This window comes from Heloderma suspectum, chromosome 2 (assembly GCF_057233095.1).
Source record: "Heloderma suspectum isolate Gila_16-S chromosome 2, 16-S_ref, whole genome shotgun sequence".
Taxonomy (NCBI): domain Eukaryota; kingdom Metazoa; phylum Chordata; class Lepidosauria; order Squamata; family Helodermatidae; genus Heloderma; species Heloderma suspectum.
In genome coordinates, this window is record NC_139459.1 from 204,589,375 (window position 1) to 204,604,438 (window position 15,064).

Genomic DNA, 15,064 nt, shown 5'->3' on the forward strand with positions numbered 1-15,064 from the left:
TATTAAATCATGCCAAAATGTGTTGTACAAAGTTTCCTTTCTGCAGGTGAGAATAAAAATTATTATTTTTTTCTATTTGGTTCCAGAATGAGGGTGATTTTTTCATAGTATTCACAATACACATGACAACCATTAATAATAAAAATCATAAAACAATTGATGATGATAGAGAATGCATATTGTTTTTTAAAAGAATGCTATCACTTTAAGATAAGGTGCCTGTGCACTTTCCTCACACAAACAAGACCGATTTTGAGCAGACTCCTACTGTTTGCTTTCTTTTTGGAAGAAGAAGAGGGATTCTCACGCCGAATATAACCAACATATTCTCGATAACAGCGGGGTTTTTTCTCCTGAAATCTACCAAAACTGAAGAAAAATCCAAGTGACTGTTCTTAGCAGCTGTGTGGCCTGGAGTTCACTAGGAGAGCTGGCTTCCTGCAGTCCCCTATTCATCACCTGCTTCAAAGGCAGCCTAGCTGGCTATAGTTTGCAGGCCAGGTAGGGTGCCATTGTGCACAGCCTGGGAGGATTAGTATCAAAGCTGCGGCAACCAGGCCCTTGGTCTCAGGCTGCCATTCAGTCTAACCGGGAGAGGCTATGACTGACCAAGGTCATCGTATCCAGTGTGCTGTGGACTGGGAAAGGATCCTTCCTGAGAATAGAATGCTTCTTATGAAATCGTGGCGCAAGCTTGAAGCACAGCAGGTGCCCTCTTGAAACACATACATCTGTTAATGTTGGTGTACCGTAGCTGACAATGAAATAATACAGCTTTTTTATTTTAAAAAACCTTTAATGAAAAGAATATATACACAGTCGCGTAGATGGGCTGTTATTTTGGAGAAATCATAATAAAATATTTAAAAGATTTAACTGAGCTTTTGTGTGTGTGTGTGTGTGTGTGTGTGTGCATGCGCGCGCGCGCACACGTGAAGAGCAGGAGCGACTGATTTAACCATTTTTAAGCTGTATCACTGCTGGATAGCAACAGCAGGATACTTGGAGAAACATATACAGAATGCGACAATGATTTTTTTTCAGTGTTCTGACATTCATACAAGTCCATCAGGTTTAAAAATATACCGGATTTGCTTAGTTGTCATGCCTAACGAAACTGCTTGGAGGAATTTTCTTTTTTACCAAGACAAAAGGTATTAAAAAAACCCAGTGAGGTAAGGATGACGTAAAACTAACGATAACACTAACTTGATAAAATTGTGGGGGGAGTAAAATTAAGCTGTAAGATGAGTTGTCATGACGACAAGGACGTTCTGTTGATGAACTGTATTCTTCATTGTCCAATCAGATATTAGAGCTGAAGCTGGAGCATGAACAAGAGAAGACGCACCTACTCCAACAGCATAACACAGAAAAGGATTGCCTGGTCCGAGACCATGAACAGGAAATTGAGAAACTAGAAAAACAGCTTCGGGCTGCCATGACAGAGTACGACAATAAAACTCAAGAATACAGGAAACGAGATGCGCAGGTAATAATCAATAGCATTTCAAAAGTCATAGGTATCTTTTTAAAAAACAAAACAAAACAGCGTTTCCTGTTTTCCAGTGTAGTTATTAATGCACGCTGTTTGATCATTTGCAAAACTGACATATAAACACAATTTTGTTTTTCTTCCCCCCCCCGCGTACCGCTCCCTCCCCCTTCCACTGTTGTAAAAGGCTTTAACTGCAAAAAAACACAGGTAGCCTGATTAAGAATCCCATGGTGTGTGATAACTTGGCCTCTTATTTATAATCTTGTCTCATTTTCTTTCATGATGGATTTAAGGAAAAAAGGTATTTCTCCCTCTTTATCTACAATAACCCCCTCCTACTCTCCTCCCCCCTCCAGGTAAATCTGTATAAATATATCTGAGTTATTCGTATGTTGTTGTTTTAGCTTTTATCTCTGCAGGCAGCCCACAAATTGCTTGTACTTCAGTTTTCACTTGATTTCCTAGTGTTTTCCCCTGACGTTTTGGGATTTTAAAAACATTTTGGGGGCATGTGATTGATTGAGTTTATCTGATAAACAGTTGAGTCTGGGTTGCTTTCCATTAGGTATGATTTTTCAATATACGCATATATCTCTGTGTGTCTGAATCTGTAAAATTGTGTCTGTGTGGGTGTGTATGATATGTGTGTGTGTCTGTGTTCACATATATACCCACTAAACACATACATGCACATATACATACATACACACACAACCCATTTCTATGGTCATTTGGCAGAATAATCCTAGCTGTGGTAGCATTTGACTCTTCAAACATATGGATGAAATTTGCACTGCCAGCATAGAAAATTATCTTCATTAGTTCAAAAAATTTAGTTTTGGTTGGTTGTGGTAGTGGCTGTATTTATTATGCCAGTATCTAGGCATAGTTCATTATCCAAAATGTAGGTGCTCTCAAAGGCCTGAAGTGAAGACGATTAAAAATTCAAAGCATATGTAGTCAAATTGGAAGATAATTATTGTTTTATCAGTTACATTAGAATAGTTTGAATAATTTTGTACAAAAATGGGCATCATTGTTTCTGTGATTTGACCGCCATATACTTTTTGCTCTTTGGATTATTTTCTCCATGCTTGGTAGAAAACCGTGGCTATGTAGGCATCTTTCACTGTAAACTCATAAACTGTAGTGGTAGTCTGTTCTATATTTAAGCAACATTAACAGTTTCCTTTATTCTTTTGCCACATAAAAGTCACGTACTCAGGTTGGCAAAAAATAAAGAATAGAAGAGTCCCTATTACTTTTTCATTTATTTTTTCCTGCTATTTTTCAGCTAAAGGAGAAACCTAACTTTTATATATGCTTAATAATAAGTAATTCATGCTTTTGGAAAGTTGGGTAGCACCCCCATCATTTGGGTAATACTTTACCACTGGGCTTTTTGTCATATTCATTGCCTTCTTTCATGTGCAGCACACCAACTGAGAGACTGATCAGTTTCTTTAGCCTTTTTACTAGGGATATACAGTACAAATTATGAGGATGGCATGCATGCACAGTACCATTTTGTGTTTAAATAAATATATTAATATGTGAAGAATGTATGTCTAAAATGCTGGAACCACTATTTTTCTTGTTGGTTAGATACGTGCAAAGGATGCAGTGAAGGAAAACGTTCCATAGCAATGAATGGAACGTAAGCATTTAGCCCAAGTTCATTTGTAATGATTGGTACTCACACATTTAATAATGCACTTGATTTCTATTGATTGCACAGACAGTGAGCTATGCTAAACATCTGCTGGATTGTACCAACTAGGCATGTGGCTTCAGAAATGCCACTTGTGACACTCTCTAATCTTTTCTGTCTTGTTCGTGTGATCTTCCTGATGGGTTCAGTTCATAGAACAGGTTGGCATTTATGGATTATTGGAGTGCTATTTATGTGTATAGTAAAACCAAGTAGTGCTGTAAATCCACCCCTTCAGTGCTGCGACAAATTGTATTCTTCGTGGTCTCTATGTAGTCCCACATATCCTTTGCTGCTACTCGGTAGTAATTAATAAAGAATTGTACATGGAGTTTGAAACTTTAATATGCAGTAAGGAGAATGTCCTTGCCCTTGTTTGTTAGGATTTATTGGGTACGGGGGTGTTCAAGAGGCCAAGCATTTTAATTTGATAAACGGTAGTGACTTTATTGAGAAAATAATTCTGAGTCTATTTACATTTGGCTTTGCATATAAGCTGTATGTCTTGATGTGTGTTATTACTATCTGCTAAAGTGGTTGGATAGTGACATGATCAAAACAATATCAATTTGTGTCTAGCAAATATCGTTAAGGTATAAATACATTTTAAAACCCCTTTACTGTTAAATGAGTTTTTATCTGAATCATATTGGTACAATGTGGCTTGTCATCCCCACTTACCCTAAGATATAGTGTAAGTCATTTTGTTTAATCAGCTTAGAATCATAGTATGGTAAGGTTGGAAGGAGCCTATAAGACCATCGAGTCCAACCCCCTGCTTCTTAATATACTAAATAATTACCAGTCTAATAAATACATTTTGCTTGTTCCGAAAGATGCAACTGATCTGTGGTTGGGAGTTTTGAGATAACAGTTATGTAGACATTTTCCCTGACTCCTTGCTGTCTTCTTTACTTTAAAAACATATTACATGTGATGACTGGGAAAGAAAGTTTCATAAAGTTCTGAAAAAAGAAACATTTTAAAAAGGCACTAAAAAGGTTTGCTTGTATGTGGTGCATCACTGTGGTCTTAAATAGCTTAGCTTCCAAAAGATACAAGGTGAAAAAGATGTATTTTCAAATAAATTTTCAATGCACAAACTAGAAATATGTATGAATACTTTCTAATGCTAGGTAGTGTCCCTAAAGCTGTATCAATATTTGACATATGTTTCCATGTTTAAACAAATTGTTAACTCATTTTAGCATACTCTAGACTCAGTTGTCTTGATTCCATTTCTTTTATAGCATTTGAATCTCATTTTGCCATCATGGCCAACATATTTTAAGTGTATGTCTAGCGTTCGTTTCTTGTAGAGAATTAATATTAACAGCAGCTAATCTAAGGGATGAGTCATCACAACATCCAAGGGGATACCTTTATAGCATTTGTACCTAGCTTTAAACTTCCACTGGAATTCTTTACAAGTCATTGATTATGCTGGGATTGAGATAGCTTTTTTCTCCACATTTAATTTAAAATTCTAACACTTGTGTATAAAATGTAGGTACTATATACTTTGTTACCAGATAGTTTACATATAATATTCATGAATATACAGTATTCATGAACACAGTGATTTACATCTTTGGAGAAGTTATTTTAATAGCCTATACAAAGTACTCAGATTGTAATCTTGTTATAACAAAATAGTCTTTGTTTTTTCACAGGAAAAGATTGGTTCATTTTTTAAAGGAATACTTTGTTGCCTTTATAACCAGTTTTTAGCTAGCTGCTAGAAGATTAATCAGTTTCACCATCACACTTTGTCTTGATCCAATTAATGTCACCTTTTCCCTAGCACAACACACATTTGTGCCACTTCACAGTGAACTGTTCCTGTCTGCTGCATAAAGCTGTATCTTTTTAATCTTTTTTCTTTGGCCGTTTGACCTTTGGATAAAGAAGAAAGGAATGATCTTCAGAAAAGCCACATTACTCTGTTCTGTGTAAAATGGGCACCAGAAAAATCAAACATATTTTCACATTTTCTGTTTCACATTCAATGTGCTGCCATGCCATTTTAAGAACATAACAAGAGCCATGCTGGATCAGACCAGGGGTCTATCTAGTACAGCATTCTGTTCACACAGTGGCCAACCAGCTGTTGACCGGGAACCCACAAGCAGGGCATGAGCATAACAGCACCCTCCCACCCATTTTCCCCAGCAACTGGTGTACATAGGCTCACTGCCTCTGGTACTGGAGGTAGCACATAGCCATCAAGACCAGTAGCCATTGATAGCCTTTTCCTCCAGGAATTTGTCCAACCCCCTTTTAAAGCCATCCAAATTGGTGGCCATCACTACTACATCCTGTGGTAGCGAGTTTTGTAGTTTATGTGCTGTGTGAAGAAGAATTGCCTTCCATTCATAAATGTTTCACCAATATATTGAACAGTAGAATAGGCTTCATCAGTAAAGTTACAAAGGATAAGTACCTATAATGTTGATGTAGTATCCACTTGGCCCTGAACACTTCCTATACGTTAAGATAAAATATGTTCTAGGTCTATATAATCATATTTCAGTATGAATGAAAATAATCCCTTTATTTTGAATAGGAAAACAAGTTTTCATTGATAAAAGGGGAAGTGATCTTCTAATTTAATTTCATTACTTGTCTACCTACCTATTCTGTCATCCTTTCCCTGTTGTGTTTTTTCTACTCAGTTTCGGTTTAAGTTTTTCTATTCTTCACTAAATTATTCTCCCATTTCCCACACTTTCTTTAAAAGTCACTTCTGTTCTCTCTGCCTGCTGTTCAATATGTCCTTAAACAATTGTTGTTCTAGTCCCTTTGAAGTGTAATTCTTGATATTTGCTGGTGTTTATTTATTAACTTAACTTGACTTAATTTTGATCTAGCAACATGCTTTTGCTTATGGCAATAACTTAAATTTACAGTGAGAAACAAGCCCATAAAATATTGCTATTAGGGGCATGCAATGAAGGCAATTTTCAGTTGAGACCTCTTTTTGGAAACAGCTCTGATTCAGCTTAGATTGCTTCAGAGGCCATCCAGTTGGACTCAAGCCTAAATCAGAACCTTACTTGGGAAATCTGAGTCTTTGTATTATTGACTGTAATAGGGAAATTACAGTGAATGGGGAAATCAACAAATGACTGTTGGAAGAATTGGATTAAATTTGTAGAAGTAGTTGTCCCTTCTGAGGGGATGAAGCCTGCCAAATTTCAGACAGATACGTGGTGTGTGGGTGTGTGTGTAGGGGGTGACTTTAACATCTGTGGGTTTTCAAAAGAGTTCGATTATATACTCATGGTGTTTCTGTGGCAATTTTATGAAAATGGCACATGTCATGGAGGTATACCTAGTTAAGAAACCTACAGCATTTCATAAGGGTATGTGCAGGGGTTAGGGAGTTGTGAAAAATTAAAAAATGTTTTAGGGTCTTGGTTTGTTTTTTTGTGTTCTGCTCAAATGACAGCACCAAGGTCTCAAAAACTTTAAGTGATGGAATGGATGGTTGACACTTCATTGAGAAAACATATGGAAGTATACAGTGTAGAGCTTGTGGACACTGTGTTGTGCAAGGGAAGGCTTTAATGTCTGTGGTGTTTTAAAAAGGGATTCCTTTCCACTCTGTGCGCTCTCTTGTGTTGAGTGCGTTATTCACAATGCACATACAGACACACTCAGTGTTAGAGTATTATTTGGTGCAACCATAAAACCCTATTTGTTTGTAAAGTCCTCAGAGCACCAGTCAGTGTAAGGGTTTACCAGGGTTAAATAGACTGTGTACTCAGGAACTGAAATCTGGTCTGCAAAAGGGAAAAGATACAATTCAAAATAAAAGCATTAGCCCACAAAGCTTCATTTACAATGCACTTACCCACAAGGCCACCATACGGTACAAGTCAATTGCAGACAAGGCCTCAACCACGACAGGGATATAATTACCGAACAAAGATGGCTCACTGCAATCTAACTCGACACCTTCAACAAAGGGGGATAGCCAGTCCTTCCATCTTCAGATGGAAGCGACTCCTGATCCTTTTCCAGTCAGTTCAGGGTAAGGCTTCAATGATGGATCAGGCAAGCTGTCCTGGAATTGGCTGAGCAGGGAGTCCTCTTTTAAAGCCTAAAGAACATAAATCAATGCCACTGGAGCTAATTGTGTTAGATTTTGTTTGCTCACTTGCTTACTTTCCCCTTTGCCTATCCCAACATTTATACTTTTTCCCTCAAAGCCAGTATACAGATATGGAAGCCATTCCCCATGCTATCCTACAGTACTGAGATAATCCAAACAATGTAGTGATGTCAGCAAACCAATATAGTAAGCTCGGCAGAACAATATGTGTATCGTAATCAATGAGTTCTCAGAAGTTCAGCAACATGTCCTGTGACTACAATTATATATTTAGCAACATCTTAAGCTAGTTCTGCCTTTTTAATATCTTGTTAAACCTTTCCATAGGTTGTGTTCTTCAGGCCCTCTCTTTGTGCTGATGTATATGGCCTCATGCTAATGTCATCATAATTATGTCTCGTCACATCAGCAGTGGTTCATCCCCATGCAAGCCCCAATCTGTTGACTAAAGTTTTTGCCACACTGTGTGCACAAACAGCATTTGCTAGAAAGTACCTTTTTGCAGCCTTGTCAGCTAGACCCCCAATTTCTGTGGAGGCTTAGGCCTTCACCCCCATATTATTTTATGCAGAGAGGGAGTACTGCTCACTCTGCCTTTCAGAGTACATCACTGGACTTTTATGTTATGAGCAAGTGTAAAACCTTGCATCTAAGACCCTCCCTGCTTGTAGAGCCCTCAAAGCACCCCTTCTCTATGTTCTTCCAGGGAGAGAGGGGGTATCCTTCTCATTCTTTGTTTCAGAGTGAAAACTCTAACTCATCACTGGCCTTTACATTAAACAGTGGGAGAGGAGGCAGCAGAGGTGGTAAGGCTCGTTCTACCCCCACCAAGCTATGCTCCCTGGTTGCAAGTAAGAGCTGTCAATCACAAAACATCCCCGCCCCCGCCACCTTCCTCTGGTGTTTTCCTTATACGGAGAGCTTAGGAAAAATGTATAAATTGTTGCAGATGCATGAATTGGGTTCACACAACACAACAACCCACACTCAAGGTTGAGTATGGGTTGTGAGTGTAGGCTGCTGTTGAACCATGGGTGAACCAGGTGTTGTGTGAACCATGGAGCATAGCTAACAAACCATTGTTTGTTAACTATGAACCCACAGTTCACAACCCTACAACAAACCAGAGTTCTCTTTGTGGGTTGTTTGTGATTAAGAAACGATGGCTTGTTAGCGCAACTGAGTTCACACAACACAACAACCCACATTTTAACAACCCATACTTCAGTGATAACCTGTCTCAGCCTTGAGTGTGGGTTGTTGTGTTGTGTGAACTCAGAGTGTGTCTCTGGGCCAGTTTGCACAATCAATACAGCCCACCATAACTTATTTAAGTTATTAAGGTTGTGGCGCTGGCAGATGGCCATTTTGAATATTCGACCTTGTGGGGGGTTGGCATGGTTAGTCATGTCATCCAAACCGTCAAATAATCCTACAACAGACCATGGGTTATTTGAGAGTTGTCTAACCCTCAAACAAACGCTGCCTCCTGGGTTTGCATGACAGTGTATGCAGGGTGCCCATGGGTGTCTGGCACAATGCCACAGCCCCTGTGGGTAAATTAAGCTATGGTGGGCTGTTGTGTTGTGTGAACCAGGTCTCTGTGTCCTCTGAATATCTAAGTAACACATGAAGCTTCAGAAGCACTGAGATTCGCATTGGAGCAATTCAGAGGAACCCTTGTTTTAATCCAGGATCTCTCCAATTTGCCCCAATTTGGTTGAGGATTCATCCACTTCTGATGTACATCCCTAATATCTACATACATACTTGGAATTTTTTTTGGGAGTTTTGATGTCTAGACACTATCTTGACGGCCATAGGATTCTTCGGTTTCCAGAAACCACGCTCCTCACCCCCTCGTAGCCAATGCAGTTCTGTCTGTGCTGCCACTGTCACCGTGCTCATAAATGGAGCATGGGGAGGGCGAAAAGGGGGGTGGTCCTGGACGGGAGGAAACCACAGAAGCCACTTTAGACAGCTTCCTGTCTGGTCTCCGGGCCCCTTCTTTCCCCCTCCCTGAAGCCAGACATGCGAAAACGCACATCTAGCCAAGAATGCAGGGCAGGCAGAGCGCGGAGGCGAGGCCCCCTCCATGCTGTGTCCTCCCTGCATTGGATAGGAATCAGCGTCCGAGTTCGGAGGCTGACATCTATCTCGATAGAATTGTGCCCTTAGTTAGGTCCACTAGCTGAAGACCAATGGATTAATGTACCAATTTAAATTCATATACCAATTTAATCTGGTATAAGAATATTTTGAGTTTCACAAAATAATTAATCAGTCTTCTGCCAAAATGAAGAGTGAACCTACTCTTAAGCCAAACTAAGTTGGTCCAACAGCAGATACCATTTCACCCAATCTGTATCTCTTATTTTGAGTCCAGTGAAGTTAACTTAAGCTTCAAATATTAAATGTGGGAATTAATATTTGATAATCCAAAATCTCTGCCACAACTCTGGAGGAAAAAACATTTTGTATACCCATGAATTCTTAACTTTCACTGATGTCCAGTGGTTTAAATGATCCTGCAAAATAAAAGTTGATTTGTGAACTTTATTTTGAATGTGCTAAAATGATTTCATGTTAGTGACTGCATAGTTGATCCCAAAAGATAGACAACAAAAAATAGGTCAAATGTTAACTCTTTAGCCAATTTACTTTGATGTAGTAGTGTGCACGCTTTAACGTTTCATAGAAATGTTCTTCAGGCAGAATTATTTATTTTTCCTATTGAACTTAAGCATTCGTTCACTTGTGGATATTCTCCCTGGCTTAATCCACTAGAAGGCCAACATTAAAAAGAATTCTGAAAAGCTGACCTAGAGAAAGCCATATCTTACTAAGCCCAGTTGTCCATCTGCCATTAGTAGAGGGATACAGTCTTTTCTTAGCGTGTTGCTTTCCCTTTATTTTTTCCTTTGAATGCTGCCCCTTTCATAGTAGCCTTGTTAGTGAAGGGGATCTCAAAGCATTTCATTATCAGCATCCTGTGAAGGCAGTGTACTTTTTCCTCAGTACTTGTTCCGTGGTCAGCCAGTTCTAGGGCTTAGGCTTCATTTGCCCCAGAATTTTCCTGTGGTGTCTTTAGCACTTCTGCCACCCTGTGAATCTCTCTGTCCTTGTACCTGCTGCTCGTCTCCTTCAGTGCCTCTTAGCAGTAGTATAAATACAGTTAATGGGATGGTAATTCCCAGAGTCAAGCTGGAAAGGCATTCAAAATCATCAGGGATGATACTGTTCCTAAACCCATATGTTTCCCCCCACTGAACTCTCTGAGACCTACATAGTCTAAAGCAAAAACTGCTTTTTTCAAAACCTCTGTACTTTCCACCTCTGCTGATGTCTCATCCTCTTGTTAAGGAATATGTCATGGAGCAGAGCATAGATCAAGGGTAAATTGTGGTTCTGCTGTTGAGACCTTGGATAAAATGTAGAGACCTGTCCGCACACATTGCCTCAGTCTGGATATAGGAGTTGCTATATGGACTTTGAATTAGAAGCTATTGAACTCCTAGACTCCATACTCAAGGAACCAAGTCCATTCATCACCTTTCTTCAGTGCCTCAGAGATCAGTAACAGTAGTTACTATTCACCACTCCTCAGATACCATCTTAGAACAAGACCAGCTTTCAGAACCAGGGGTGATACGATGTAATTGGTAGGTACTTGGCCTTGGGCTATCTGGCTGGATGGCAGATATTGATACCACACAGATGAGTTCTGGAGACTGTCACAAAATAACTCATATGTCCTGGAGTTCAAATAATCCATTTCTAGAAATGCATCCAAACACATCCTGATGGATGAGACAGTTCAACAGCTGTTTCAGATGTAAGTTCTAGAACAGGTTTCAGTTTCTCATCAGAGTATGAAAATATACCTCATCGTTATTCCAGTGCCAAAGAAGGCTGAGGGTTGCAAATAGGTATGTTGACCTTCAGGATGGCAATTAATAATACTAACTTCCATAGTAGCCATGATGTGGCAAGAATATTACTTAAGAGTGCATGGATTTGAAAGACTCATATCTGCATGTCTCTCGAAGGCCGTATCACAGAAAATAATCGAGGCACTTTACAAAATGTTTGGTCAGCTTGGTAGCCTTTGTGAAGCAAGGTTGCATATACCTTTATCCTATTTAGATTATTATCTGATCAGAGCATCATGGAAAAGCTTAGAGAGAGGATGCCATGGTCAGTGGTATCAAATGCCAATGAGAGATCCAGCAGAATTAACGAAGTTGTACTCCCTCTGTTCCTCTCTCAGTGAAGGTTTATTGGACCATCAGGGCAACCAAGGCTGATTTGGTCCTGTAACCAGACCAGAAACCAGATTAAAATGGGTCTAGATAATCAGTATCCTCCAAGGGTATCTGCAGTTGCCCCACTACAACCCTCTTGAGTACCTTCCCCAAGAAAAGAGGTATTGGCAAGGGTATGGTAGTTGTCAAATATCATTGGGTCCAGTATGGCTTTCTACAGGAGTGGCCACTCTGCTGCCTCCTTAAGGACAGCTGGGGACATCATTTTGCATAGAGATGTGTTTACCACTCTCTGGTCTCACCCAGTCACACACTTCTGGCTAGCCCTCATTAGCCAGGAAGGGCAAGGATCAAGAGCACATGTGGCCTTCTTTGCTGCCCACACCATCACCCCAGTAGGCATGATTATGTGCCCTAGCGTGCCTGGTCATCTTCACTTTATCTCTTACACCATTTGCTCTCTAGCCAACATCCAGCCTGTTTCATTGTCCACAGCTCCCCAGTATACCAAGAAACAGAGTCAACTCTACAGTTGCCCAGAGAGGGCACTAAGGTTTGATTGAGTTGGTTGCTACCACATCTTAATGTTCCACAGCAAGACTAGGGCCTCAGCTGAATAACAAGCTCTCCACAAGAGCATTCAGAAAGCCATTGGATTACATCAGCCTTCCTGAGGTGGACCATCCAAATGGGTTCCCCACCCCTGTAAGAGGGAAGTAACACCATAATTTCAAATCCCACCAGGAAGTGATGTGTCCGTGACAGTGGGGTTACTTGGACACCCCCAATTTTCAGACTACTCATCTCACAGCTTGGAGCAAAGACCAAATCAAGGGTATATATGTCCTGCTTCATGTGTAGGCTGATGACAAACTGAGACAGCCTTATGGTTATCATGGAGGCTGTGCAGGGCCAAGCTGCAGCTCCAGAAACAGGCTCAGCATGGAAATTGAAGTCACTTGTAACCACTGTCCTGGATTCCTCCAACACCACACTCAAGCCTACCTCTTCCAGCTTGATCAGGAAGGCTGCTGGACAGCAGGATTGGCAGAACACCAACAGCATCCCCTATCTACCTCCATGGCCCAACACCAGGTATAACTTTTCTAAGCCTGCACCAAGGTAGAGTGGTTTCCTGGTGAGAGAGATGGAAGTTCTATAGGACACAGAGACTCCCTGCCCACCCTGGCCCACCAGCCTACATTGGTGACGTACCGAGTACCCAGGTGGGCAGAGCTGTGTCAAATCAACCCCATGCAGCTCACCCACCCATTTTCATTTTCATGTGTTTATTGTACGAGCCCAAGGCCATGACAAAAGGAATATCACTTCAAGAAATATAGCTGAGGAGTAAAAACAAAAAACCAGATATGTAAACAGTACAATATGGACCCTAGGCCCTGGGTTCCTCCAAAGTACCAACAAAATTTGTTCTAATCTTTGCTGTTAGTGCAAGCATTGATACTCTATAGGTAGTTGCCACATCCTGGTCTGACAACAAACAACAGACTGTTTGTACATCTGAAGCAAACTCATGAGTTCCTAGAATACCATGATGTCACTAAATAGGGGACATTTCATCCTCAATTTGATGAGGGCATTTTGGACACACAGACTGCTCCCAAGACACCTTGCTATAGCATCCTACTAACATGGCTGACGGCATGACATAGAAATACAACTCAATGAATGTGTGCCTTTGCACCAGGAGAATTAGGTTATCCAAATACTTAGCTATATCATGGGCCCTTCTAAGCTGAGGGAGTTGTTTTACAGTATTTAAAGTTTGCCCTAAACTAACATCACGAAGAGCATCCCTAGCAAATATCCCTTGGCTGATATTTCACTTGCTCACGTGGCCCTATTACAAAGGGCTCACCAACTAGAGTCTCAGAAATACATGCCAGATCATCCCTCTAATCCACAATTGCATCGTGAATGAGTATGATGTTATTGCAGACTGACCTGGCATATAATAGAACTGCAAGATAGGAAGACTCAGCAGATGAGCTACCAGGTACATGAGAGCTAGAGGAGGAAGGGTATAGAAGGGGAACAGTGAATTGTTTCACTCTGATGACCCAGTCCCCTCATCCTACAATATCTCCTTCTACTTAAAACTAGGTAGACCCTAAGAATTATTTACACAAGACTATAACTCTTTGGAATAGCTGCAACACTTGTTACAATAAGGGAAATTTCTTATGGAAAAACTTACAAAATTAAAATAGAACAGAAAAATCAAGATTACCTAGGTTGATTGTCTTTATTTCCTGTCTGACTAAGATGGGGATATAAATAGGGCCTAAGACATCTTCATTAGAATCTTTTGTTTCAGGACATTGTAAAATGTCATATGTTCCCCAAGTTCTGGAGCAGCTCCAGCCTAACAAATCCCAGGCAAGGATAGGAATTAAGGAAGAAGGCTTCCTATCACAATTCTCTTTAGACTTTCAGGATTAGAGAAAAGGGGATTATCTGTGATGTGGATCAACAATATCTGAGAGGCAGGGCTTATGAGAAGCCAACCAGAAGCTTGTGCTAAGTTTTCCCATTCCCCATGCCAGTGTAGAGAACAGGAAACATATCAAATTGTCCCCTCTGGGTCAGCATGGCAAGTAATTATGTCATATATGAAAGTAACAGAGTAACGCTTCATATAGAGAGTTCTGTGAGTCTTGAAATGCTGTCAGGCCAGAACACCTGCTCCGTAGGTGAAGCAAGCAAGTATACAATAGAAATTATGACTTCACTAGTTCAAAAATGGAATGATAGAGTTTTTTGAGATGGAAGGTAGGATGTAAAGCATCCCAGTATAGGTTTATCACAATCTTGTCTTGAAATCAAAGATAGATTTGTGAAGATGAACTCCAGTTTCAGCTAAGCCTCTGAGTCATTTGCACCCTAAAACATTCCTGTACACATTGTACTGCATGGATTGTGGATCACTGATTTTCTTCATTGTTCTTGGAAGCTTCAGGCAGAAATATGTAAAGCTTGTCAAGTATTTCAACAGTACCACATTTATAGGTATTTGGTAGGAAATAACAGAAAGCTGTTAAGTGTAAACAAGATAACAGTGGAAAGAGAAGATGATAATGGCACAATCTACATTTCTGAAGTTTGCACATAATGTAAAACTCAGAAAAGTTGCTATATTTACAGTCCTCTCCTAGTGTTTATTGTTTTTCTCTTATCATTTTTCCTTGAGGGGAATTTGTGTCAAGCTTGAAAGATCATGTTGTCCTTTGAACTTCTAAAGGTTTTGCCCATTAAAAGATTTTCATCTTAATCGGATATGTATGACACATTTTGTGGGAGGGCCGCTCAGCAACAGCCAACTGCACACAGACTGTCACAGGCAATCAGTTGGCTGACCCAGATGATGATCTGGTGAGGCGACATGATGCTGTCTCTGCCTACTTAGGTTTCTCCATTAAATATTTCTGCCGTATCTTTACACTTCAGCAGAT

The 15,064-nt window shown here is 40.1% G+C and overlaps 1 protein-coding gene across 9 annotated transcripts in view; it reads left to right on the forward strand.

Moving 5' to 3' along the window:
- Positions 1–15,064, forward strand: part of CEP112 (centrosomal protein 112) — a 411,978-nt gene that overhangs the window by 208,000 nt on the left and 188,914 nt on the right. For all 9 annotated transcript variants that reach the window (XM_084837487.1, XM_084837488.1, XM_084837483.1 and 6 more), the window contains one exon: positions 1,310–1,492. In XM_084837487.1, the coding sequence (XP_084693613.1) occupies positions 1,310–1,492 (183 nt within the window). The remainder of the gene's footprint in view (positions 1–1,309; positions 1,493–15,064) is intronic.